This window comes from Clytia hemisphaerica, unplaced genomic scaffold (genome assembly GCF_902728285.1).
Source record: "Clytia hemisphaerica strain Z4C2 unplaced genomic scaffold, Clytia hemisphaerica genome assembly, whole genome shotgun sequence".
NCBI lineage: Eukaryota > Metazoa > Cnidaria > Hydrozoa > Leptothecata > Clytiidae > Clytia > Clytia hemisphaerica.
In genome coordinates, this window is record NW_027104420.1 from 752923 (window position 1) to 778814 (window position 25892).

Genomic DNA, 25892 nt, shown 5'->3' on the forward strand with positions numbered 1-25892 from the left:
TCACTTTAGACTTTCCTTAAAGAGAAGCTTGTGAAATAATTCATATCTTCCCTTACCAAGAAAGTCTATTGTAACAATTTGAAATTCTTATTATCCAATTATCCACATTACCTCAAACTCGCCTGGAAAGGCAAACACTGAAATAAATCATATTCGTTCTTCCAGAGCAAGTTCAATGCAATGTACTCAAGATACTAAACTTTATTTTCCGTTTGTGATTTTCATATTTCAATGGAATGAGCTCAATGCACTTTAATTTGCATTTGTGACTTATTAAGAATTTCGTATTTTGTAATACTCAAGTTCACCTTTATAGACTTGTCTTGAAGAGAAGCTTATGAAATAAATCACATCTTCCCTTTAGCCAGAAAGTATATTGTGACAATATGTATGATGTTCTTTTTCTCAATTATTCACATTACCTCGAACTCGCCTGGAAAGGCAAACAATGAAATAAATCAAGTGCCTCCTTTCAAAGCAAGTTCAATGCAATGAACTCAAGATACCAAACTTGTAATTTGCATTTGTAATTTATTGAGAATTTCGTATTTAGTAATACTCAAGTTCATTTTAGACTTTCCTTAAAGAGAAGCTTATGAAATAATTCATATCTTCCCTTTTCAAGAAAGTCTATTGTAACAATATGAAATTCTTCTTCTCATTTATTCACATCACCTAAACTTACTTGAAAAAGCAAACATTGAATAAATCATATTAGTTCTTTCAGAGCAAGTTCGATGTAATGTACTCAAGATAACACACTTTATTTTGAGTATGTCACTTTTTGAGAATCTCATAAATATTTTGTAATACTCAAGTTTACTTTAGACTTTCTTTAAAGAGAAGCTTATGAAATAATTCCTATCTTCCCTTTCCAAGAAAGTCTATTGTAACAATATGAAATTCTTCTTTTTTAACTATCCCCATCACCCTAAACTCAACTGAAACATGGTAAATGATGTTCCTTCTTTCGAAGCTAGTTCAATGTAATGAGCTCAAACTTTAAATTGACTTTATTAAGAATACTAAAATTAATGAGTTTCAGATTTAAATTTGTGAATTAGAAAATTTTTTTTTAAAGAAGATATATTTGACGTCAAAAAGTAACGTCATTTTGAAGTTGAGAAAATATTGACCGAATGTTGCACGTCATTATTTCTAGATATTATTAACTTTCTAGAGCGTCTATAATGTTTACACCTTTATACAGATTAATCTAATTATACAATCTGACTAGTTATAATAATAAAATCCCAGACTATAAAAAAAATCATTACCAAAAAAGAAAAATTTATTCATTGAAAATGATATTTGAAAGATTTCTATAATATAAGTTGAAAATAAAGTGATACTGCATTACTTTGGATTCGCACATACTCATGATGGAATCCCGGAGCCCTGTTTGTATTTCAATTTTCGATGGCCTGAATTTTGGCAACTTCCCTGGTATTTGAGTTACGTTTTTCACTTAGTCATATTAGCTGTGAAAATGATGCTGAATACTTTCAATGATGTTCGATTCTTTTAGGGAATGCACTGTTATAAGGGTGCTGAAAGAGGTGTGAGTTTAAGGGCTGTGCTGATTGTTGCTCGGTCTTCGTCTCACCGAGTGATGTTTCTTTTGAAAAGTGGCGCTTTATCCAAAGTAATACGGTACAAACTATTACAAAAGAAAAATCATTTGGATCGGAATTTATTCAATACTTTAATACCGTCCGACCCATTCTTCAAATAATGCGCGGCGCTTTTGTTCTCTTTGTCAAAGATGCATCTGTCAGCTTTATTGTCTAGTAATATCTTCATTAGGTCAACTCTGTTCTTCATAGCAGCAAGAATAAGAGGTGTTCTATGGGAAAGAATATGTTTTGTGTCAACATAACAAATTAAGACCGTTTAATTAATATATTTTTTGTGCCCTTTGAAATTTTATAACATACATTAAGGTTTCATTTTACATTAGTGTCCCCGTTTTATATCAGGACAGTGTCTGCCTTTCTTTTCCTCTTTATATACACGTTTTTTTTTATAAGGAACCTTAACTTTGCTCTGAGCCTGGAGCTCCTTATTTTTACAGAGAATTTCAGCCTCAAAGTCCCTTATCGAGTTCCTTATTTACATAGCTGCTAAGTTTGGATTCGCAAAAATTGGATTCCTTATTCTCAGCCTGAGCAGTTCCTTAACAATTCCTTATTTTTTGGACCATTTTCAGCCTCGAGTTCCTTATAAACGTGTTCCTTATAAAAAAAACGTGTAAACCAATATCTTAAAGTTGATGAGTAAGTAAGCAAACGAAAGCACTCTTATTTAAAAACAAAACCTTTAAATTTAATTAATAATTTTTACACATCAACTACTGTATTCTTGATATTCATGACGTAATGTTTTATACGGGAGCACCCAAAAAGACCGGGTGTTTACAGCGAATTTTAAATTTAAACAATAAAACTAGTTGAAAACGCCCGGGCTGTTTTGGGTGCATCCATATAAACTTAACGTCACGAATATCATGAAATTTGCCCAAGTATAATATTACCAAATACAATAATCTGACTGAAAAGAGTCGAATTTAAATTATATACACTTACTTGCCACCGCCTTCCACTGCATTTATATCCACTGTAGCATTGTTGAGCAACATCTTAATCACTTTCTTATTGTTGACTGTCTTTTTGGTGACCATAGCTTGATGTAAGAGCGTCATATGTGGACGTTCAAAGTCGACGTCACGGATTCCTCGACCGTTATACAGGTACTCAATGATATCAAAACACTTATCGCCATATTCTGTGAGTGCGTACGCGAGGGCGTTCCGTCCATCACGGCACGTTATTCGTGCCCGCGCGCCCGCTTGAACCAACAGGCGGACGCAAGAGAGGGATTGCATTTCAATGGCGCGGATCAACGGTGTTTTGTCGTGACAATCCTTTATGTTAGGGTTGATGCCTTCTATGTCTAGCAATATTTTTAACATTTTGTAGTCAGCGAATGATGCAGCATAGTGTAGGACAGTACGACCGAATTTGTCTTGATTGTTGGCTTTTTGCCATTTGGTTTTGTCTTTGAGATACTTAAGGACTTTTTTGTACTTGCCCTTCCATACGTATCTAGAAAAAAAATATGGTGTTAATTTATTGGCACTTGTGTTTTAAGGGCTTTTAATACCTTTAGGACATTTCTGGATAATGTTCTTGCCAGAGCTTACTGTATCTTCTAATCTCATGTTAATCTATTCCAGAAAAACAAAACAAAAGTTTTTTCTTAGGTTTATCAGAATCGTTTAGTATTCTAAAAAAAAAACACTTAAAGCTTATTTTTAGACTACCGACAGACTTATTGAAAGTGAAAACTGAATTGTATATTTCTAAAAATACCTCAATAATCGTGGAAGGGTATCCTCAGCTACAGTTTTGTTTGGGTAAGCACCTTCTACCAGTTTCCTTCTAAACCGTTTCTCGCCCTTGGGATTGATTATATCTTCTTCAGTCCATCTGCACGCATGCTCATTGATATTCTGAAGGTACTCTTCTACCGTTTCTGTATTCCCGAGCACGGAGAGAAGACTTGGTGTGGGAGATTCTTCAGTTTTGGCAGCCGCATTTTGTAAACCATTTTTCTCAATGTTTTTACTTTCATTAATTGTACGGTATAGGTAGAGTTTTTCAGATACGGTGTGACGGGATTCAGGGCCAGTTTTCCACCCGTATTTGATTTCCGGTACCCGTGTTGGTTTAACGTAAGGTGTTAATTCTGTATTTCGTTTAGGCCATACCCATGATTCATTAGAACTGGATGGCTGAAGAGATGCAGCTGTTGTAGGTCTACCATTATCAGATAACCTTGAAGTTACCGATTCTTTTGTTTCTGTTATTCCCGGTAGTACTGGTTTACCGCCATCAAGTTTACGGAACCGAAGTGGATCGGTTAACATCAATTTGTACATGGTATTTTGATCTGAAGGAGGAGGAGACCTCACTTTGGGGATGATTGGTCTTAAACTCTCCTCAAATTCTTCAAAATCCATAACAAGGGTTTGATCTTCACAACCGGAGTTTGGTTCTCCTAAATATCCACGTGAGATGGAGTATAGCTTGGTAATTTGATTTTGGTTGACTCCTACAAATAAATATAAAATAATAAAGCTCGAAGCTTGAGAACAGACCCTTACGTTCGCATGAAGCGATTGAAAGGGATAAACACCAAAAAAGTGCACCGAGAAAATAAACATAAAAATAAACATATATAAATATATCGGGTGCGCCACAAAAAAGTTTCTCTCTTTGCACTTGATTTTCTCGAGTTCTATATTTTTCAAAGGAAAATTCACTTTAAAGAAAGAAACTTTTTGTGGCGCACCCGGTATTTCTCCGTGCAAATAGATCTAAAACCAAGTCAATGGTCATTAGAACTGTATAAAATATGTTTTTCGGATTCTGTGAAAATAACAAAATTGTTGTCAAATCTAAAAAAGGTTAGATTTATACAGGTTGCTAAAAGCTACAGTCAAGATAAGTGATCGGGGAAACAATTGGGAAAACAAAGATTTTGGTCACTCAGTCTAATATTGTGTCATTATCCGCCTCAAATAGATCAGGGAAAATTTTTGCCGGGAAAAGAATTTAGAAACTAGCTCAAAAGTAGTCACTACCCTTAGTCTTTCAAAAATACTAACCTGAGAATGAACGTTTAGGGACGAATCTATCGAAGAATGAGGTCGACTCATCAGAGGATGATCCAACACTTGCACCACTGTTACTGTCCATAGACCCTTCTGAAGAAGATGGAGTTAGGGGTTGTTCTGCGGTTAGCGTGGATTTCATTCGAGTCTCGATGTGTTGTATCGCCTCTCCAGGGCGTGATAAGATGCGAGCTGTCATTGGACGAGCTACCGTCTGGTTATGGTCAGTCCTTGACATGATTCTTGTATTACACCTGATCGTAGATTGTCCTGCGACAGAACTCGATCTCTTCCGATCCATACATGATACTCCCGAATCAGCAAACGGCTCAGATACCAAGGATTCAATCGCAGCGATGAATTCTTGCGAGAAAGATGGCGAATCTGTCTCGCTGTAGCTCTGAAGGCTTTGTATGCGAAGACTTTCTTGGGATAATGCTTTCTCGCGCTTGGTTGCTTCTCGCTTTTTGTCTTTCTTCGAGTTTTTCTTATTGGTAAAAACTGTAGTCATCTTACGTTTCAAACCCATGATGGATGTGATAGGACTCAAAAGTCACTCGCTACGACTTGATAGTCGTTTTGGCGTGACTCAATAGCCGTTACGATACGATGTTTCTCGATGCTTTGTACACGATTCGGTACGATTCAACTGTTAATCGGGGGCTTAAGTGTTTCGATGTGAGGGTATTTTACGAAATAATAAATAATCTGATGAGATATTAACTGATTCTTCTTCGATTTAAATAAACGTGCACGAGTCGATAAAAATGATGCTATCCGCCAATCAAATGAAACCGATCTTCTCGACTTGTAATTAAAATGAATGGATAATCCTTTTCTGCGATACGATTCGATTCGACTCGACGATATGTTGAAATTCCACTTGATTCAATCCAATAACAATTTCACTTGATTCTTTTCACGATTACGTTACGTTTTACGTTAGACGTATGACTGCTTCAGTTTCACTCCAATATTGACAAGTGCTACATTTTGTGACGTCAAATATAGTTTTCACTTACCTTGGCGTCAATGTTTTAGAATAATTTAAGTAGAGTGAATTTTTTAAGCCAATGAAAAGCCATCGTGAGAATAATTATGCGTATAATTTATTTTGTACAGCTGTTTCTACGTTACTGCAGAGGTTGCCATCGACAACGTAAATGTATTCAAAAGTTGACGTCATCATATCCGATAAATTTTATTTTAAGCAATCAAACATGGCTGCTGAAAAAGCGAGAATTCTTTTCTGATTTAAGATTAAATTTCTCTGAATTTCTAACTCATATCGGTTCTGATAAACGGTCCATTTACTAATTAGAAATTTTTCCTTGTTGCTCTAGTTTATGCGTATTATTTTCCTGAAGTGGCGACGATTAGCTTCTGCTTGGTCTAAATCCTGGCTGACTGAGGATGACGGTATATCAGTGCCTCTACCATCCTCGATTTTGCGGGTCAAAACTGAGATTTTTCTAAATCGTAGATATGCATAGGATGCTATTGTCCGTTAGAGGGATAGTAAACGCGGGAAAAAATGTATGTGTAGAGTTACAGCCATCGCGGTGGTTTACGCAAAAAAAAATAGCGGCGGTAGAGTTTGAAACAAACACACTGTAAACACCACCGCCACTGCTTATTCCGTCCCGGGCTAACCTCCGTTTTCAAATTTATCCCCCCCTCCTAAACTATTCCCTTTCTAGTGATCTTGTGTAGGGGATAAGATATGCATAAACTCGCTAATGTTTGATTTTAATTTTTAGACTTTTCAATGCACCCAGGTCATATTTTGTGCTGTGATAGAAAATTTCAGATAGTATCGGATGCCTTTCTAAAATCTAACTTAAATTTTGGAATTGTTTCTCTTTTAGTCTATGGAAAAGTTCAATGCCTTGTTGAAAGCAGCTGAACGAACAACTCCAAGGTAATTTCAATTTCTTACGAAGATGTCTTCAAAAGTGCTATGGAACCTCCTGGCATCGAATAGATAGCTCTGTCAGGTGAAGCATTGTACAAGCGGTTCGACAGTCGAATGTCACCCTAATCCACTGGGTTGTCTCTAATTACTATGAGTTTCTTATGAAATTCGTCAATTCTGTCAATTATGAAATTTGCTTGAGAATACCGACAGCGTAGGCAATCTTTGGTAATGACAGCTAATATACGCTAAAATTAGTCTCGCTAAAATTTTACGATTAAAGTATTTTTATTCTTACTTTTTTGATGTACAGATCAAGTGGTTCATCGAATCAATCAAGCTCCAGTGGCGGTGGAGGCGGAGGTGGTGGTGGAAGTTGGAGAAAATCTCGTCCACAGGAAAAACAAGAGGAAGATGAACCCAAAAAGTAAGTCTGCGTTTGCTACTAGCAGAAAACAGGGAAGTCGTGATTTTAGTCAGGCATGTATTATTCGAGGTGAAGTTATAGGGGGCTGTCTTGAAATTAACCCTTGGTGTTTTTTATAACTATGTATTAGCCATAAAGGATTTTTCTCTATATCCTGGTCATATCGTGTTTGTTTCTACGTTTTCTTCTTAGGAAACCTATTGAACGGGAATCAAGAACACACCACTCACCTGAGCAACAGAGAAGTAGAAAACACGTGAAAGAATATAGTAGCAGTGACAGTGATGCGAGCGCAAGCAGTAGCGGTGAAGAAGAAGAAGCAAAGGAAGAGTTTGAAATGGTAGCATTGAGTGAAAAAGAAAAGAATGAGATCAGTGCTAAAATATTGAGAGCCGAATTGATGGGAAATGATGTAAGTTAAGATTTTCTTTCCAATCTGCCACGTTGATTTTTGCCTCGCTCTTGGTTTGGTTTGAATAGTTTTAAGCTGTATCGACCAGTTTTTTTCTCGAAATCGAAAGTTTGACTGAATAGGTTCGAGTTAATCAATACACAGGTGAATTGAATTTTGATGTGTTTTTGGGAAGGTTTCTTTTAATGACCACTGTGTTTAAGAATGCTAGGCATAAAACGAGAATGATTGATTAATTCTTGTCAGTTGCTGGCTTCCACCAACGAATTCATAGCTCTTCCAACCTACGGTTTTGTCTACAAATTCACGGACATTTGTCTCTCTGTTTTTCAGGAGTTAGCTGAAGAGTTGAAAGGACAACTGGAAAGCGGACATCGAAAAGTTCTAATAAAGTCCTCGAGTGGTAACCATAGAAACACATCCAGTGATGATGAACGTGGTGGAGGAGGTGGCGGTGATCATGAAGTGATTTTAACGAGAACTGATAAACATGGCAATTTGCTCCCAGTACAATTACAAACGGATACTGATGAGCTAAACAGAAAGCGGAAACGAAAGAAAAAGATTGTAAGAAATATTGATTTGCAACTTCAATCGAGCTAGAATCTGAAAATGTCTGTCTTTCTGTCACAAAAACGTTAGGGTAGCATAGAAACTTCAAAAATCGTTGGATTTGGCTGAAATCTGGCACACTTGTTTCTTGTGTGGAGTGTTTTCTTCATTTTTTGAAAATTTTGATTTTGCCTTGGCATCTACAAATGGGTCTATAAATAATGAAGCCACTGAAGTTAAGCCCAGTGCGTTGCGCACGTTCGACTATTTGAATAAATTCCGTCCAGATTCACAATACACTGAGCACTGTAGATACGCTAGAAAGTAACACGAAACGATGGTAATCCTTGAGGAAAAGTAAAAAGACCTGTAATCCTAATTAATCAAGAACGGTCATATCCTAGTATATTAGAGGATGACCTCTAAATTTTTAACTTTAAGCCCGGTATTCCATTTAAGGCAAGATTAATTCGTTTTTCAGATTTCTACCCACGATGCAGATGGAAAACGAACGAAATATTTTGAGGATGATGATAATATGGACCTGAAGGCTCTGGTAAGTTGTGGTTATACTAATACATTTTTTTTCAGAAAGTTCTCGCTGATTATTCTATTGTGTACGCTGGTACCAAGGACTTTGGTGCTACATAACTAAGTCAATCTTAAATTTATCATACTCTGTTTGTGTGTTTTTAAATGGTTCCACAGATCTGCCCAATTTTTAAAGATTCATACCCTTACAGTGCATTTTTTCAAATTTTAAACTGTTTTAGAGCCAAAAAATCAAGATTTTCGGGCAAAAATTTGCAATTTTTTCTAGATTTATTGAAATTTCCACCCATGCAGTGCATTTATGCATGCATACATGCAATGGTTAAAGAAATAGTGGTCTTAACTTGGTTTTGGTCTACCTGAGGCTTTTTCTTCGTGGTGCTAAAAGTTGTAGAAGAATGAGGGTTGGATTAAGGAAAAAGACTATTTTCACAACTAGGTTGAAAAATATATTATTAATAGTTTTCATACATACTTTTTATATTTTTCAAATGTTCAAACCCTTTTTCAATTTTGACTTTCAGGTGCAGCAAGAGCGAATGACAACTTCTGATGACCAAACAGCACAAATGGCTCGTCTTGCAAGCAAAGTACACATCTGTTTTCTAAGAATATGTACAACTGAATTTTAAGACTAAAAAGAATCTTGTTTTTTTACCCCAAACTTCATTCCAATATTGGGGAATTTCTGTTTTTCGACTCAAAAATTCATTCCAATAATGGGGAAATTCTGTCTTCCAACCCAGAGCTTCACTCGAAGATTGGGGAAATTCTGATATGCTGAGAGTGTTTCATGAGACTTTATTTTAGTTTGAGCTCATTATATAAAATTTAGAATAATAATTAGGAATTAGTTGGCATTCATCGGCACCGGGCTGCAACTTGAACACACAATTTTTCCCCATTCCCGAAATAGTATTTCCTCGAACTTTCGAGTTATGGAGGTTTGAGTTGTAGTGGTCTTGCCATTAAATTTTCACAGTGCCAACGAATTTGTTCGACTAATAAAGGTGGAGACTCTACTGTATCTGAATTCTTGATATGCACCACTGGAGAGTCTTCTGAGAACTTTTAAAATTTTCCACCCAATACGTCACTTAAACAATAGAAAAAGTGACCTATTGGGTGGAACAAACACAGAACAGTTGCATAATTTCGTGAAGTCATTGCAGTGGTGCATATCAATATCATGAATTCTAGGTTTTTTAATCGTACTCCCATTCTTCTTCTTCTCACAGCATTTAGGGAAAACGCAAGGTGACGATTATACGTTGGATGACATGTTTGTGACGGCGTCTGCCACCAAAGGTTCAGTACGTAACGAAGATAAACGGACTAAAGAAAAAGCGGTCAAAGGTTAGCTATACCTCATTGTACTATTGTACGGACATTTTCTCCACAAAGAATCATGTGTTTCCATAAGGTGTTTATTCAGATTTAAATCTGAATTTTTTCACTGGTTGATGTTTGGCTTGTATTACTTTTGCTATATTTTGGGCGGTTGTAGGAAGGTAAAAATATCATTTACACCCTTGTATTCATGCCCCTTTGGATGCTGGGCACCCCGGGACACCCTTCATTTTTCAATCTTCTACCATTTTGCTGAAGGACTTATTTTTGTATTCTCAAATCTCAGAGCACAAACAACGAGAGTTACAACTTGCATCGTGTCGATTTTGTTTTGAAAACCCGAAGATCGCCAAACATCTTATCATCGCTATTGGTCGAAAGGTAATTTGTAATGCTCGTAAATTTGAGCAAAATGATCATTTAGGGTTTAGATACGTTACAACAAAATTAGAAACGTTTAAAAATTCTCGATTTTACTCAAAATGCTGAAAATTGACTAACTAAGTCGGCGAATCGGTTTTAAAAGTGAGGGGGCTAAATGATATAGTGACTAAGGAGGCCCCACCGGTTGGGGCCGACGAGGCGAAAATTTTTTGAAATTATGGTACTCTACATTGGCCTAGAAGTGATCTAAATTTAATTTTTGTGAAGTTATTGGAATGAAAAAATCAAAAAAGTTAGGCGTTTTTTTATACTGATAATCACCAAAGAATATACTACTATATAATAACAAAATGAAACCTTTAAGTAAATAAAGCGGACTTTTACATGTTCAAAATTCATAAGTAAAAGTAGATTGAGAGATTTAACAGTAAGTATACAGTAATAAAAATTAAAAATTTCCAAAGTAATTAAAACGACGCTCTCAAGTCCACACAAATCTCTACCAACCTCATCTAAATCAAGTTTATCCGTTAGATTTTTATATGGATATGGAGCAAAGAAAGATTGTTAAACCGTTTTGGCTTCATTGTTGAGCGTAGCCAAGTCTTTTTTCTCACCCTCTTTCTCTCTCTCACTCTTTTTTTTTTTTGCAAAAAAGTGGGGGGGCTACAGCCCCCCTAGCCCCCCCGGTTTCGCCGGCCCTGTAGTTGTAAAGGAGAAACATACGAGTCTGTGTAATCTATTAAAAGCTATGACCGTCGTTTACGTTTAAGCTCGGGTTACAGAAGAGTTAGAATGACGGAGTTTCGAATTCGAGGGAGATTTCAACGTCGATTTGTCAATCAAGAGATCTACCATGTCTAGACATAAGTTTATTTCGCTTTCCAACGGAAACTACTTCTCCTCGTCATATGGTCATTATGTTGCCATGGCTGCCATGTTTTCTTTTCTTTCGATGCAACGTGATTACCTAAATATAGATGAGAGGTCAAAGAAGGTCAAATAACCTTTCGTTTGTTACTAGCTAGCAGTATGACTAAGTTGATCGCAATCTAATTAAGAATATTGTTTAAGAATTCGCCATTTGTACTGGGGTTAAGCTTGTACACGCTTTTTTTTATAAGAATACACTTTATAAGAATGTCCATGATGAAAATGGCCAAAAAACTAAGAATATGCTAAGAATATCACCATCATGGAATTTTGCTACTAAAGCTAAGAATGCCATTTTAAGAGCATTTTCAATTATGAATTATCAATTGTCCCCAAGTTAGGCTCACTCCTTTTACAAAAGTGCCATTTTATGCTTGAGATTAAGGTTAAATGTTAAATGTTAAATCTAGTATGAATTAGGATCCTAACCTACTTTAACCGGATTAATTTTCGCGAGATTAAATTTCGCGGTTTCGCGAATTTTCGCCATTTTCGCGAAAATAAAACTCGCGAAATCGTTTGGAATAGCTCGTTCGCGAAATTAAATCCGCGCGAAATCTTTCGAAGGGGTCATTCGCGAAAATAAATCCACCTAGGTTTTTTTTTAATTTTGCTTTTCTTAGACCACTTTTTTTTCCTTTTATGATACAATGATATGAACAATACATCTTTAAAATTGACAATATCTAATTTATTGTGACTACATCACTTCCTCATTTTCCACATTTTGGGACTTTTTCTCTTGAGAAAAAAACGGCGAAGATGACGACGAGGACGCGTGGGTTTTGCCAGAGAAGCAACGCTCTGCATTTGACATTTTTGAAAATTTTGATGATGAGAAAGAATTGTAATTTTTGTACCATAGTTGTTTTTAGCAAAATTGTCAAGTTTCAAGAAAATCGTAAAGATGACCGAAGTAATTTTTTTTTTAATTTCTTCCCTTCGCAAAATTAAATCTACGCGAAATTTTTGAAAAGGCTCATTCGCGAAATTAAATCCACGCGAAATTTTTCAAAGGGCTCATTCGCGAAAATAAATCCAAAAAATTTCGCGAATTTTTGAGCTCGCGAAATTTAATCTCGCGAAAATTAATCCGGTTAAACCATTTGATTGATTTCAATTCCCTTCGCGAATAGCAGTATGCGCGTTTATTTAGTGAACTGATTATAAATTCGAAGGAAAAAATGAACAATTCACCAGTTCACTTTTGAATGTGTGAGAGTGAGAGGTAAGAAGAGAGAAGATGGCAAATGCAGAGACAGCAGAAAGCACAAAGTGTCCTGCCAAAGGATTGACTAGCGATGACATCGAAGAGACCTTACACCGGTTCATCATTTTGCAAGTGAGTTTTAGAATTATTTTCATTTTTGTTTAGTTCATTACTTTACTATTCTAATGTTATACTTCGATGAACAGGAAGCCTTTTTGTAATTTTTTGTATATGTTTAATAAAGCATAGCCGTATACATTTTAGATTTTTCTTTACGTTTTAGGTTCCACGTGACAGTCATATGTTTGCCTGCAGGGCCATCGGGCAGAGCTGTGTTAGCAAAAAGCAATTTTTACAATCAAAAGTGGCTCGAATACCGGGGGTTGAGTTGGTGATGGCTTGCGTCACTGGCACAATGTCAAATTCGAAGAAAAAGGGTGTCGCGGCAAAGAAAAACATTAGAAGAGGTGTTGCCTTTTTTGTTACTTCGAAATCAGAGGCGGTGGAGGATGAGCTACTGAAACAAATTTGTATGTGGGGCGTACCCATGGATATTACGCACGTCAAACCTCGCTGCAGAAGCAGAGATTCAAGAGAAATCGCATTGAGAGCCCTGTGCACAGTTGTTAAGGTATTTTTGTTATTCTTTTTATAACCGAGGCAGTCATTAACTAAAAATAAAATAACACGACACAATTGTGCAGGCAAAGGGGAAACAGAAATCAAATAATAAGATTTAAAACGTGGAAATATCTTTTATTTCAATAAAGCTTTTTTACAAGTTTGCTCTGTAGTGGATGGGTCCTTCAAATCTTGATTTTCAACATTTGAATCTTCACTTTGGCTTTTCTTTGGTTTCTTTTCTTCCTCTTTTTCTGCACTCTCCTGTTTGACCATCCATTGTGGCAGAGTGCGAGTATATCGTACTTTGTAAAGTTTTCTTCGTTTAAGGTGGGGTAAACCATTGACTTTATAAACGATATTTTCATATTCAGTTTCAACACCACTAGACTCTTCAGAGTTAAGATAAATAACATCTCCAACCTGACGCTTTGGCATAGTGTGACTTGCTTGTCTGAAATCTCAGAACAGAATGATCGGCATATATTGTAGCAAGCAACATATTTTATTTAGAGTTAACGAAAGCGAGGCTATCTTTTTTAATGCATAGAAATCAAATCTTTTGAATGCTACTTTAAAAAGCTCCCTGAGGTGAATCCTATTGAATTTTTTACGCAAATGGCGTAACTGTGGGTAGAAACAGTTTTTAGATGGAGTAGATCAAGACTTTGTAATTTTTAAACATTTTTGAAAAAAATGGGCTACAATCGATGTAGCCCGGTGGTAGCCCGTCGATAGCCCGTCCATTTTACCTTGAATTTGGTTGGAAGCCCGTAGCCCGTTGGTATATCGATATAAGAGAGCTTTACAGTGACGTAACTGATAAAATGGTAAAGGATTGTTACAGAAATTAGAAAATTGAGGCATGCGCACTCAATGCAAACTGAGACTTTGTAATTTTTAATCATTTTTGAAAAATTGGGCTACAATCGATGTAGCCCGTTGATAGCCCGTTGATAGCCCGTCCATTTAAACTTGAATTTAGTTGGAAGCCTGTAGCCCGTTCATATATCACTATAAGAGAAATTTGCAGTGACGTAACTGTTAAAATGGAAAGGGATTGGGACAGAAATTAGAAAATTGAGGCATGCGCACTCAATTCAAACTGAGACTTTGTAATTTTTAATCATTTTTGAAAAAAATGGGCTACAATCGATGTAGCCCGGTGATAGCCCGTTGATAGCCCGTCCATCTAAGCTTGAATTTAGTTGGAAGCCTGTAGCCCGTTCATATATCACTATAAGAGAGATTTGCGGTGACGTAACTGTTAAAATGGAAAGGGATTGGGACAGAAATTAGAAATTAGAGGCATGCGCACTCAATGCAAACTGAGACTTTGTAATTTTTAATCATTTTTGAAAGAAATTGGCTACAATCGAGGTAGCCCGGTGGTAGCCTGTCGATAGCCCGTCCATTTTAGCTTGAATTTAGTTGGAAGCCTGTAGCCCGTTCATATATCACTATAAGAGAGATTTGCAGTGACGTAACTGTTAAAATGGAAAGGGATTGGGACAGAAATTAGAAAATTGAGCCATGCGCACTCAATTCAAACTGAGACTTTGTAATTTTTAATCATTTTTGAAAAAAATGGGCTACAATCGATGTAGCCCGGTGATAGCCCGTTGATAGCCCGTCCATTTAAGCTTGAATTTAGTTGGAAGCCTGTAGCCCGTTCATATATCACTATAAGAGAGATTTGCGGTGACGTAACTGTTAAAATGGAAAGGGATTGGGACAGAAATTAGAAATTAGAGGCATGCGCACTCAATGCAAACTGAGACTTTGTAATTTTTAATCATTTTTGAAAAAAATGGGCTACAATCGATGTAGCCCGTTGATAGCCCGTTGATAGCCCGTCCATTTTAGCTTGAATTTAGTTGGAAGCCTGTAGCCCGTTCATATATCACTATAAGAGAGATTTGCGGTGACGTAACTGTTAAAATGGAAAGGGATTGGGTCAGAAAATAGAAATTCGAGGCATGCGCACTCAATTCAAACTGAGACTTTGTAATTTTTAATCATTTTTGAAAAAAATGGGCTACAATCGATGTAGCCCGGTGATAGCCCGTTGATAGCCCGTCCATTTAAGCTTGAATTTAGTTGGAAGCCTGTAGCCCGTTCATATATCACTATAAGAGAGATTTGCGGTGACGTAACTGTTAAAATGGAAAGGGATTGGGACAGAAATTAGAAATTGGGACAGAAATTAGAAATTAGAGGCATGCGCACTCAATTCAAACTGAGACTTTGTAATTTTTAATCATTTTTGAAAGAAATTGGCTACAATCGATGTAGCCCGGTGGTAGCCTGTCGATAGCCCGTTCATTTTAGCTTGAATTTGGTTGGAAGCCTGTAGCCCGTTCATATATCACTATAAGAGAGATTTGCAGTGACGTAACTGTTAAAATGGAAAGGGATTGGGACAGAAATTAGAAATTAGAGGCATGCGCACTCAATGCAAACTGAGACTTTGTAATTTTTAATCATTTTTGAAAAAAATGGGCTACAATCGATGTAGCCCGTTGATAGCCCGTTGATAGCCCGTCCATTTTAGCTTGAATTTAGTTGGAAGCCTGTAGCCCGTTCATATATCACTATAAGAGAGATTTGCGGTGACGTAACTGTTAAAATGGAAAGGGATTGGGTCAGAAAATAGAAATTCGAGGCATGCGCACTCAATTCAAACTGAGACTTTGTAATTTTTAATCATTTTTGAAAAAAATGGGCTACAATCGATGTAGCCCGTTGATAGCCCGTTGATAGCCCGTCCATTTTAGCTTGAATTTAGTTGGAAGCCTGTAGCCCGTTTATATATAACTTTAAGAGCGTTGTGCAGTGACGTAATTATTGAAAATGAAAGGGACTAGGTTCGTGTTTTAAAATCAACGTATATGCACTCAATTGGCAATATAACTTATGTATGAAACAGTTAGCACGCGTCAGATTTGAATTACCGACATAGTCACTTTCATTTTCAATAATTACGTCACTGCACAACTCTCTTAAAGTGATATATGAACGGGCTACGGGCTTCCAACTAAATTCAAGCTAAAATGGACGGGCTATCGACGGGCTTCCACCGGGCTACATCGATTGTAGCCCATTTTTTTCAAAATGATTAAAATTACAAAATGTTATTTTGCATTGAGTGCGCATGCCTCGAATTTCTAATTTCTGACCCTATCCCTTTCCATTTTGACAGTTACGTCACTGCAAAACTCTCTTTAAGTGATATATGACGGGCTACAAACTAAATTCAAGCTAAATGGACGGGCTATCGACGGGCTTCCACCGGGCTACATCGATTGTAGCCCATTTTTTTCAAAAATGATTAAAAATTACAAAATGTTATTTTGCATTGAGTGCGCATGCCTCGAATTTCTAATTTCTGACCCTATCCCTTTCCATTTTGACAGTTACGTCACTGCAAAACTCTCTTTAAGTGATATATGAACGGGCTACAGGCTTCCAACTAAATTCAAGCTAATATGGACGGGCTATCAACAGGCTTCCACCGGGCTACATCGATTGTAGCCCATTTGTTTCAAAAATGATTAAAAATTACAAAGTCTCAGTTTGAATTTAGTGCGCATGCCTCGAATTTCTATTTTCTGACCCAATCCCTTTCCATTTTAACAGTTACGTCACTGCAAAACTCTCTTATAGTGATATATGAACGGGCTACAGGCTTCCAACTAAATTTAAGCTAAAATCGACGGGCTATCGACGGGCTTCCACCGGGCTACATCGATTGTAGCCCATTTTTTCAAAAATGATTAAAATTATACAAAGTCTCAGTTTGAATTTAGTGCGCATGCCTCGAATTTCTATTTTCTGACCCAATCCCTTTCCATTTTAACAGTTACGTCACTGCAAAACTCTCTTATAGTGATATATGAACGGGCTACAGGCTTCCAACTAAATTTAAGCTAAAATCGACGGGCTATCGACGGGCTTCCACCGGGCTACATCGATTGTAGCCCATTTTTTCAAAAATGATTAAAAATTACAAAGTCTCAGTTTGAATTTAGTGCGCATGCCTCGAATTTCTATTTTCTGACCCAATCTCTTTCCATTTTAACAGTTACGTCACTGCAAAACTCTCTTATAGTGATATATGAACGGGCTACAGGCTTCCAACTAAATTTAAGCTAAAATCGACGGGCTATCGACGGGCTTCCACCGGGCTACATCGATTGTAGCCCATTTTTTTACAAAAATGATTAAAAATTACAAAGTCTCAGTTTGAATTTAGTGCGCATGCCTCGAATTTCTATTTTCTGACCCAATCCCTTTCCATTTTAACAGTTACGTCACTGCAAAACTCTCTTATAGTGATATATGAACGGGCTACAGGCTTCCAACTAAATTCAAGCTAAAATCGACGGGCTATCGACGGGCTTCCACCGGGCTACATCGATTGTAGCCCATCATGCAAAATACGGGATATTGAAAACATGTTTTGCTTTTTTAATTTCGCAGGATCACAACAATCCATTTTCCGTCGAATTAATTGCTGGTAAAAACATAGAGGCCTGCTCCTTGTTAACGTTTTGTCCAGAATTTCATCAAATGGTCAAAGATGGTCAAAGTGCCCTTTGTCGGGTTGGTCTTAAATGCGGTTTGGAATGTGGTGTTTTGTCCTCTCAGGACCTGTTAAATCGCGAACCTGATTCGGACTTTGAGCGGGCATTGGAAGAAGTCCGAAAAGCAATGAGAAACGCTAAACATGGCTTCTATAAAGGATCATTTTACGTCCTATACGAGGGTGGTGAGTTATCTTTTTTGACTGGTTTTATATTTTGGCGCTTGATTCAAAAAGGTTGACAAAAATGACTCATGAGTTTATTTTCTTATTTTAAAGCTCGATACGCATATAGACGATTGAGCAGTGCCGAGGCGTACATGCACTCAATCATCAACATCACAAGTGATAAAGGAAAGTTTGCAAGATATGTCAATCAATTGACTGGATTCTTTTCGAAGCCAGACTGTAACGTAAGTATTTGTCTAAAATCTTATATCACCTAGACGTTTTTTGTACAAATAATGTCTTATTTAGCACCGTTGGACAAATGAAGTTGTAACCATTTTTAACTATTCCAATTTTTTAGTTGGTCGAACAGCTATTCTTTGATTCCGACATAATCGAAACGTCTGGAGGAAAATTCTTTAAACTGTCCAGTATGCAGTTTATACCATGTCCATACAAACAAGAAGACTTGGGAAAATATTCACCACGCATATACAAGGAGCATCATAAAGATTTTGATTATAACTACTTTGCAGAGTGCGTAGAAAACAGCATCGACACTCGAATAAAACGCACCACATTTCTAATCAAATTTTATCAGTGTTTCTTGGCTAGCCAATTACCGATGAAAACGACCAAACCATTGCTCGTCGGAGACAAGAATTCCGGCAAGACGTCAATGGTAAAAGTAATTACAAGCCTCACCCTCCCGGAGTTTTGGTGTACCATCTCCAAAGAGAAAACCTTTGGTTTAAGTCAAATCCGGGACGACATCCAACTTGTTTTTCTTGACGAATTTACGGAAAAATTTATGTCCGCAGATATGGCAAAGATATTCTTTCAGGGCGGCAATCTCACCATATCACGGAAATTCAGTACACCAGAGTTGATTCAAAATAATGCAGGTCAGTAAAAATCGATGATAAAACTAGCTTTGTAATTATCAATCCGTATAAAAATTGATTACGCCATACTTGAAGATAACGGTAAGAGGGGCTCTCACATCTTTCCTCCGCTTTTGGTAATTTGAAGTTTAATATTAACAAAAATATCTGACTTCCCTCTCTGTTCAGGAATTTACATCACGTGCAACAAACTTCCGAACTACGGCTCCGACCAAGAAGATGTTGACGAGAGGTTCGACATCTACAAAATGCAGAGACTGCCTTCCAAAAACACAAACGTCACCGATTGGATGTCCAAATATGCTTTCAATGTGCTACTTTGGATCGTGAAAGAGATCAAAGAGAACCTTAGACCAATCCACCAGCCGGAAATGTTTTTCCTCAGAGACAACAACGACTTCATCCCTCGAAAAGTAAATACTTCCTCTGAAAGTTTTTATTTTTGGATGGATATATTGGTTATTCTGTTTTTTTCAAGTAAGCAAATTCAATCGTCAAAATTTAATAGATAATAAGTTTCCAACTTGTTTCTAGATAACAAAACCCGTCTCAAACGAAGAAATGGCAAAGATGCGTGGTTCTCAAATTGAACCGGCCGAACAAGTGGCATTCACGGTTGAAAACAGCTCAACGAGTGGAAAAGGTAACTTTTTGAGCTTATTTATTTATACTTATTTCTTCTGTCCATAATTTTATTACTATTTTCGCTAGAAACGACCTCTCCATCAAAACGAGTTAATTCATTGTACTTTTAGGAAGACCATTGAAACGTGTTCGTCAGACGGATAGTGAGGACAGTGACTTTGAACCATCAACCAAACAGCCAAAACAATCAACGGGCGAGATATTTGCGCAGCAGTACAACAATATAGGTAAGGATTGCCTCGTAAAGAAAATAGAAACAAAAAATTAAGTGGTCATTACTTCTAACATTACTGTTCTTGGACAAAATTACATAGGCGAGTTACAGATATTGATGTTTACAATTATATCGGTATTTGTATTAATCTAATTTAGAACTGCCAATGATGAGCGAATACAAAACAAAGACTGGTAAAGAGCCGTTAAAAAGTCATCGCACATCCCGAAAAGTACCAGAGAAAGCACCCATGAGTCAAGTGATGCAAGAAAATGTAGCTTCTGGACAAGGTAAATATGTGGGTTGATATTTGAAATAATTTTCATTGAAAAAAGATAAATCATTCATCCTAATGGAAATTTCTTGTGTTCAAAACATCGCTTTGTTTACTTTCAGGGCAATCAACCAATTGCGTTCTCCAAACAATTAGCGACAGTAACCTGGAAATGTCGAAAAACCAAGAACAAGCCAATGGTGCAGCTATTGAAAAGCAGTATAAAGATATAGGTAAATAGCCATTTGTATCGAAATTTCATTAAAAGACTCAAATCACCGCTGCCAAAACTGAATATAGACCATAATAAAGGTTGTGAACTTCTTTGCATAGTTTTATTTTTACACTATTAAACCTTTATTATATTTTATATTTTGTGAAGAACAACCGAAACCTGATCAATACAAGAAGCAGAATGGGAAAGAACCGTTTAAAAAGCCACCGTAATACTCCGCACCAACGTCAACAGATAGAGCCGGAAACTACACCTCAGGATCAATTGATACAAGATCCCGACATCACATCTAATACTGGTAATTTTTTGTTTTATTCATATTTTTATCATAAAAATGTTTCTCTCACAACTCAATATCACTTTAATCGTTTACAATTTTAAACTTTCTTTATGAACTAAAATTAAATACAAAAATACGTTTACAATGGAATCTTTCGTTATCCAGCTGACACACAGCGTTGTTTCAACATTTATATAACGTTTAGAAGGTCCATATAACGATAGATGAACGTTGAAACAAGGTTGCGTGCCAGGTGGATAGTTTGCATCGCTTAATTTTTGATAATTCGATATTTGGATACTTGAGAAAAAGGTTTACATTTTCGTTTTAATAGAAAGTGAAATCGACTCTGCCACTGAAAAACGACTTTTGGAATCAACGGATCTATCAGAAACCGAAGGCGAAGCAAGTTACAAGCAGATGGCAACGCCCAAACTAGCCGCAAGTCCTCTACGAAAGGAGGAAATCCTCAGATTTAAACTGGGGAAAACAAGATACAAATTTGAAGATCTAAACTCTTACGAGTACTGGCGGGAGGTTAGAAAAGTTTTGGCCACAAACATGGGCAGAAGAGAAAGATTAACCGGACATTATTATCTCAATTTTGATGACCCTTTCACTTGAGCCAAAAGGGGGTGTGAAATGTCGCATCCCGAAACCCGAGTTCGACGCATGGTGCTTGGTGAAGGGAAAGGTCCGAGAAGGATTTGACATAAAGGGATTTGTTTGTTGTGCTACCCCAATATTGAGGAAGAGTTGAAACGTCTGAGAACGCTGATGACGATAATTGTAAACAGACCACCAATAAATAGTTAAAAAACATCTTTTGTTGTTTTTCTTTTCTAGTCGGTAGACAATGATGTTTGAACGTTCATATAACGGCAATTATTCTTTTTCACCGTTTTCAACGTTTAAACAATGTTGTGTACCAGCTGAGTCGTCTCTTATTTCCCAGTTCTAAGATAAAGTAACTTTAGGATTTGATTGAAAAATAGAAAAAGGAGCCTTTTTTAAGACATGCATCAATTTATCATCATAAAGTCATAATTTTAGAGGAAAACATGATATTCCTAATAAAACATTTTCACAAATAATTTAGGCTTTACATTTTTATAGTAAATATAAAATTCTTATTTGGAATTTGAAAATACTGTTAAAGTCAAAAATAAACAAACAGTTACTAACAGTCCTGGTTAGTCAAACTTTAAGATCACCTTGGACACACTTTTTCAAATAGAAAGATCTCGAAAAAGATATATAACACAATCGAAAAACCAATTTAAATTTTAATAATTTAGTCCTTTACATTTTTTTATAGTGAATACAAAATTCTTATTTGGAATTGAATTATATGAAAATACTGTTAGAGTTAAAAATAAACTAATAGTTACTAACAGTCCTGGTTAGTCAAACCTTAAGATCGCCTTGGACACACTTTTTCAAATAGAAAGCTCTCGAAAAAGATATATAACACAATCGAAAAACCAATTTAAATTTTTTTGTACACTACAAAAACAAGAAAAGAAAACTTCGTCAAATATTGATTTTGTCTACTTAGAAAATTAGATAATTGAACTTATAGTTATGTATTTTCACAAAATATATCGACATTAAAAATTACAAATAAAATCATCTTTGTAAAGAGCAACCAGTTTTAAATGCAACAGAATCTGCTCTCATACGTAAACTGTCTCTTGTTCTCGTTGAATAATGAATTAAACTCCTCATCCCTTAGTATCTGACTCCAAAGCTTTCCATATTTGACAATGCCTGCTCGCAAACACCTGTCTTCCTCGATTGTAAAACGTACATTCTTAATTGTTTTTTTGGAGGAATTTTCCTGAATATTAGTTATCTCCCTTTTTAAGTCCACGATGTTGTTCTCACTATTTACAAAAGTTTTAGTTCCCCTATCGACATCATTTACTAATGCTTCATTCGATAAAATTGACATGGTCACGTTATTCGAAACAGGTTCGTAAGGATTAGCTTCAAGTTCCTTTGAGGAGGATGCAACTGCTTGAATTATTTTCTGGCTTTGTTCAAGGACTCTTGAATCAAATTGACTATCTATATTATTGTACATAGACATTATATTTTTCTCCGCCCTTGCTGTTTCAGTCATCTTGTCCATACATTTTCTACCTTCAACTGCGACAATTCGAGACTGTTTTTTCTTGTAATGAACCTTAGCAACTCTGGAACTATGTTTTTGATCTTCACTAATGATTCTTTGTTCTTCAACAGAAAGTCTTTCACTGCTCTCAGTCTCGATAATTTGTCGATAGCGTGTTGGATTAATGTTCTTACCGATCGCTTGATGTACTAGCATTACCATTGCAGAAGTTAACGATTGATATTGAGTGCCATTAGTTGAAATGAGGAGATAATCACATCTTGGTTGTAGACGAGGTCTTACATGATTAAGATATAGGTCAATAATTTCCATTATGTCATCTGTAATAATCAAAGTATCAAAAATAAACGTTGATGCAGTTTTGAATTCGGTTTGGTCAATGAATCCATCATTAATTCTAGCTTTTTCGATCATAGGTACTGTTAGAAACTGAAAAGTCATTGGTCTTGAACACTTAACACGGAGAAATAACATGGTCGTGATAAAACGAATGCAAAATACTATGTCATTTTTTGTCACAAGTTCACTCTTGTTTTGGCACTTTTCGATAATAGTTTTAAATGGTTTCATATGGAACGGGATTACCTGCTCCATCTCCTCTATCGTTGCCCAACTATTTCTCGAAATTAAAGTTTCTAAGTCAAGGTTTCTTGTGCATTCAAGGTTCTTTTTTTTGCCCAAATTTTCCCTGGCTCTTCTAAGATAAACTTCTGTAACGGTAAAACATCTTAAATCATCATCAGAAACACCTTGAGATTTCCGAAAATCTAACATATCCCCAATGACTTGATGTAATTCAAAGACGCTGATGAAGATAATTTCCAATCATTCTCCAAAATTTGCAAAAAGTTTATCAAAATGTTCGGGGACCCTAGACAACAGTCTACATACCCGTTTGTCAGTTCTTTGCCACAGTCATTGTTTCCCATAGCTTGCATAAAAAAAATTTCATGGCTCTTTTGGCAATTTGTACAGCCTCCTTGTTGTTCTTTCCGCACCACACAAGTTGTGGTAAGCCAAAGAAAAAATGTTTGTCCGATTCCCTCGTCTATCGAAAACGCAAGTTTTTTTGACGTACAAACCTTACGATTTGGTAAAATCAGTTCAACTTCATCTCTCCTTATCTCGGGCTCTTTGTCAAAATAGTAATACCATGGGTGCTTCGCATCGATGTGTTTGCGTAATCCACGACTGCTTTTAAAATCTTCATGCAAACAATTTTTGAGAGGGCATCCAAACATCCCATGAGCATTCAATCTTAGTATCAATTTTCTTTTGGCGTGAGCAGCACCATTCATAGATTTCCAGTCCACCAGTAAAAGTCGACTGGTCGACTTCATGGCGGTGCCATGAATAAATTTCAATGTGAAATTTTTAGTTTTTAAAGACATTTGCCAGGGGGTATTCGGATATTTCAAACTTAAATGTTAATGTTAAAAACTAAACTTGATTGGACCATAAGTAATTTCTCTTTGTAGAATTAGCAAAAATAGACCCCCCATACAAGGAATACACCAATCAAGAAAGCGCACGTGAGAAAAGGTCTTGATTGTGCATTAATGTACCAAAAGAAAACTTCCTTTTAGCACCAAACAATATGTTCCTACTAGAGTGATGACTAAAATGTTCTTATAACATAAAGAACAAATCAAACACCTTAAACAGAATAGAAAATTCACTTTTAGATGGTACACAATATTCTTTACGATAAGGAACAGAAAGGAACAAAGTGTTCAATTGATAAATCTTGAGTGAACAAAATGATTGTGAAGGAATTAATTGTACGCTACTTGAGAGTGGAGTGACAATATTGTTCCCTAATGAACATAATGGACACTTAAACTGTATTCCCTTCGCGTTCACTAAAAAGAAGAAAATTATAGACAATCAACTACATTAAAGTAATAATGTGCTATAAGAATATTTTAGGATGATTTTCCCAAAAAAAGTTAAAAATATCCATGATGAAATGGATTTACACCATTCTTATAATTTTGGACTAACAAAAAACTATCTTTAGAAATTTGTTTCTGTTCGCTATTGTTATTGTCAGCCATTAGAACACAATAATTCCTTCAACGCGAATCTCAATACTTTTGAAAACGTGACTTGGAAAAAACGAGCGAAAGAATGTCCTAGCAACCACTTATTAGAACGTGATGATTGCCGCGTCATCAAAAACTTTTTTTTAAAGAGTTGATTTTGTGCAAAATCTACCACGTGATTTTCTTATTCATCGGGAAAGCAAATTGTATAAGATATCACCAATTCTTAACCCGAGTTCTGGCGATACATTTGATATCTAAGAGCCTTAGAATAATAATTTATGCTTAATGCAAATCGAGAAGAGATGTAGAAAGTAGTAGATGCCTTCGACATTTTAGAATTCATGTTAAATGAAAATTCTCTACACTCTTAATGGCCTTGTATTTAAAATAGATTAAAATAGATTTTTTACTAACAAACACTGATTCTTCTCATGTTGTCTTAAAGTTACATGATAATGATACAAGAGAACTTAATCAGATGTATTTTGATATATGTGTATAGTATACCCGGAGGGCACTCATATGGTCCGACCCACGGCATGTGCCGCCCTTAAGGGTAGGTTTTTCGAGACCCTGTAAGGGTGTCTTTTTGATAGAGTGCACTGTAAGGGTCTTCTTTTAGCTGGATACACTGTAATGGTGAGTTTGGGGAATGTTGAATCGCAAATCTGACAGTAAAAATCTGATGTATCTTTATAGTTTTGACTCGCACACATTTTGATTTGTTTTGCACTTTGTGACGACATCTCAGGCTCATTTTTGGGTGGCTTCAGCAAAATAAGATATGCAATCAAACTACACTGTAAAGGTGAGAAACGTTCAGTAAAATGCACTGTAAGGGTACTATTTCACTGTTCAAGAGCTGCACTGTAAAAGTCCGATTTTGAAAGCCAATTTTTTTGGCGACACATGTATTCGTTTAGAAATCGAGTGCCTCCCCCGGATAGTATAACATATCTCAATTAGACTTAAAGTGATAGGACTGATTAGTCTAGACGTATGTCCTTTTAAGGATTTAAGGGATGGTTAAATATGATACGTAATTTGAGAACTCAATCAATTTTATCGCTTCGATATTTGAATTTTGTAACCTAATGATCTATGCTAATATTGTCTCTTTTATATGTGAAGAAATTCATAGAATTTCTCTCCAACTTTTGAGTTTAAAGCAAGCATTCCAGCGATAAAAAAAGCTCTTTTGAAATTTTTGAAATGTGATGCGGGAGGTTGATACCGTCTCCCTACTTCCTTGTCTATCCCTCGTCTTTTAGACTATAGTATCGAAATTTTTCGAACGTTGTGAACACTGACAGTGTGTAACCTACTTTATGCGTGGAAGTGTGTGATTAGGGTTAACAAGAGAGAAAGAG

At 36.2% G+C, this 25892-nt stretch overlaps 3 protein-coding genes and 1 long non-coding RNA gene across 4 annotated transcripts in view; 3 read left to right on the top strand and 1 right to left on the bottom strand.

Moving 5' to 3' along the window:
• The window catches only part of LOC136820322 (CWF19-like protein 2), a 47809-nt gene that overhangs the window by 9727 nt on the left and 12190 nt on the right, over window positions 1–25892 (top strand). The window contains exons 10-17 of the mRNA XM_067076518.1: window positions 6544–6596; window positions 6904–7017; window positions 7210–7429; window positions 7763–7996; window positions 8463–8537; window positions 9058–9123; window positions 9772–9889; window positions 10170–10264. Of these exons, the coding sequence (XP_066932619.1) occupies window positions 6544–6596; window positions 6904–7017; window positions 7210–7429; window positions 7763–7996; window positions 8463–8537; window positions 9058–9123; window positions 9772–9889; window positions 10170–10264 (975 nt within the window). The remainder of the gene's footprint in view (window positions 1–6543; window positions 6597–6903; window positions 7018–7209; window positions 7430–7762; window positions 7997–8462; window positions 8538–9057; window positions 9124–9771; window positions 9890–10169; window positions 10265–25892) is intronic.
• On the bottom strand, window positions 1575–5204 carry LOC136820306 (uncharacterized). Its single transcript, XM_067076504.1, has 4 exons — window positions 4670–5204; window positions 3372–4113; window positions 2586–3104; window positions 1575–1846 (listed from the first exon to the last, which is right to left on the bottom strand). Exons 1-4 carry the CDS (start codon window positions 5202–5204, stop codon window positions 1678–1680), a joined length of 1965 nt encoding a protein of 654 aa, XP_066932605.1. The 3' UTR covers window positions 1575–1677.
• On the top strand, window positions 17700–19602 carry LOC136820307 (uncharacterized). Its single transcript, XM_067076505.1, has 6 exons — window positions 17700–17802; window positions 17896–18029; window positions 18146–18689; window positions 18858–19102; window positions 19224–19332; window positions 19445–19602. Exons 1-6 carry the CDS (start codon window positions 17745–17747, stop codon window positions 19600–19602), a joined length of 1248 nt encoding a protein of 415 aa, XP_066932606.1. The 5' UTR covers window positions 17700–17744.
• Window positions 19744–20938, top strand: LOC136820324 (uncharacterized). Its single transcript, XR_010848555.1, has 4 exons — window positions 19744–19838; window positions 19945–20055; window positions 20205–20355; window positions 20672–20938. It is a non-coding gene; the product is annotated as an uncharacterized lncRNA (long non-coding RNA).

Excerpts from the sequence above, each read along its gene's own strand:
- LOC136820307 (XM_067076505.1), top strand. The coding sequence starts at position 17,745 with ATGAGAAACGCTAAACATGGCTTCTATAAAGGATCATTTTACGTCCTA. Across the intron at positions 19,103-19,223 it reads ACGACTTCATCCCTCGAAAA|ATAACAAAACCCGTCTCAAA; the intron begins GTAAATACTTCC and ends ACTTGTTTCTAG. Across the intron at positions 19,333-19,444 it reads CAGCTCAACGAGTGGAAAAG|GAAGACCATTGAAACGTGTT; the intron begins GTAACTTTTTGA and ends TTGTACTTTTAG.
- LOC136820306 (XM_067076504.1), bottom strand. The coding sequence starts at position 5,204 with ATGGGTTTGAAACGTAAGATGACTACAGTTTTTACCAATAAGAAAAAC. Across the intron at positions 4,114-4,669 it reads CCCTAAACGTTCATTCTCAG|GAGTCAACCAAAATCAAATT; the intron begins GTTAGTATTTTT and ends ATTTATTTGTAG. Across the intron at positions 1,847-2,585 it reads GCAGTGGAAGGCGGTGGCAA|AACACCTCTTATTCTTGCTG; the intron begins GTAAGTGTATAT and ends TCTTTCCCATAG.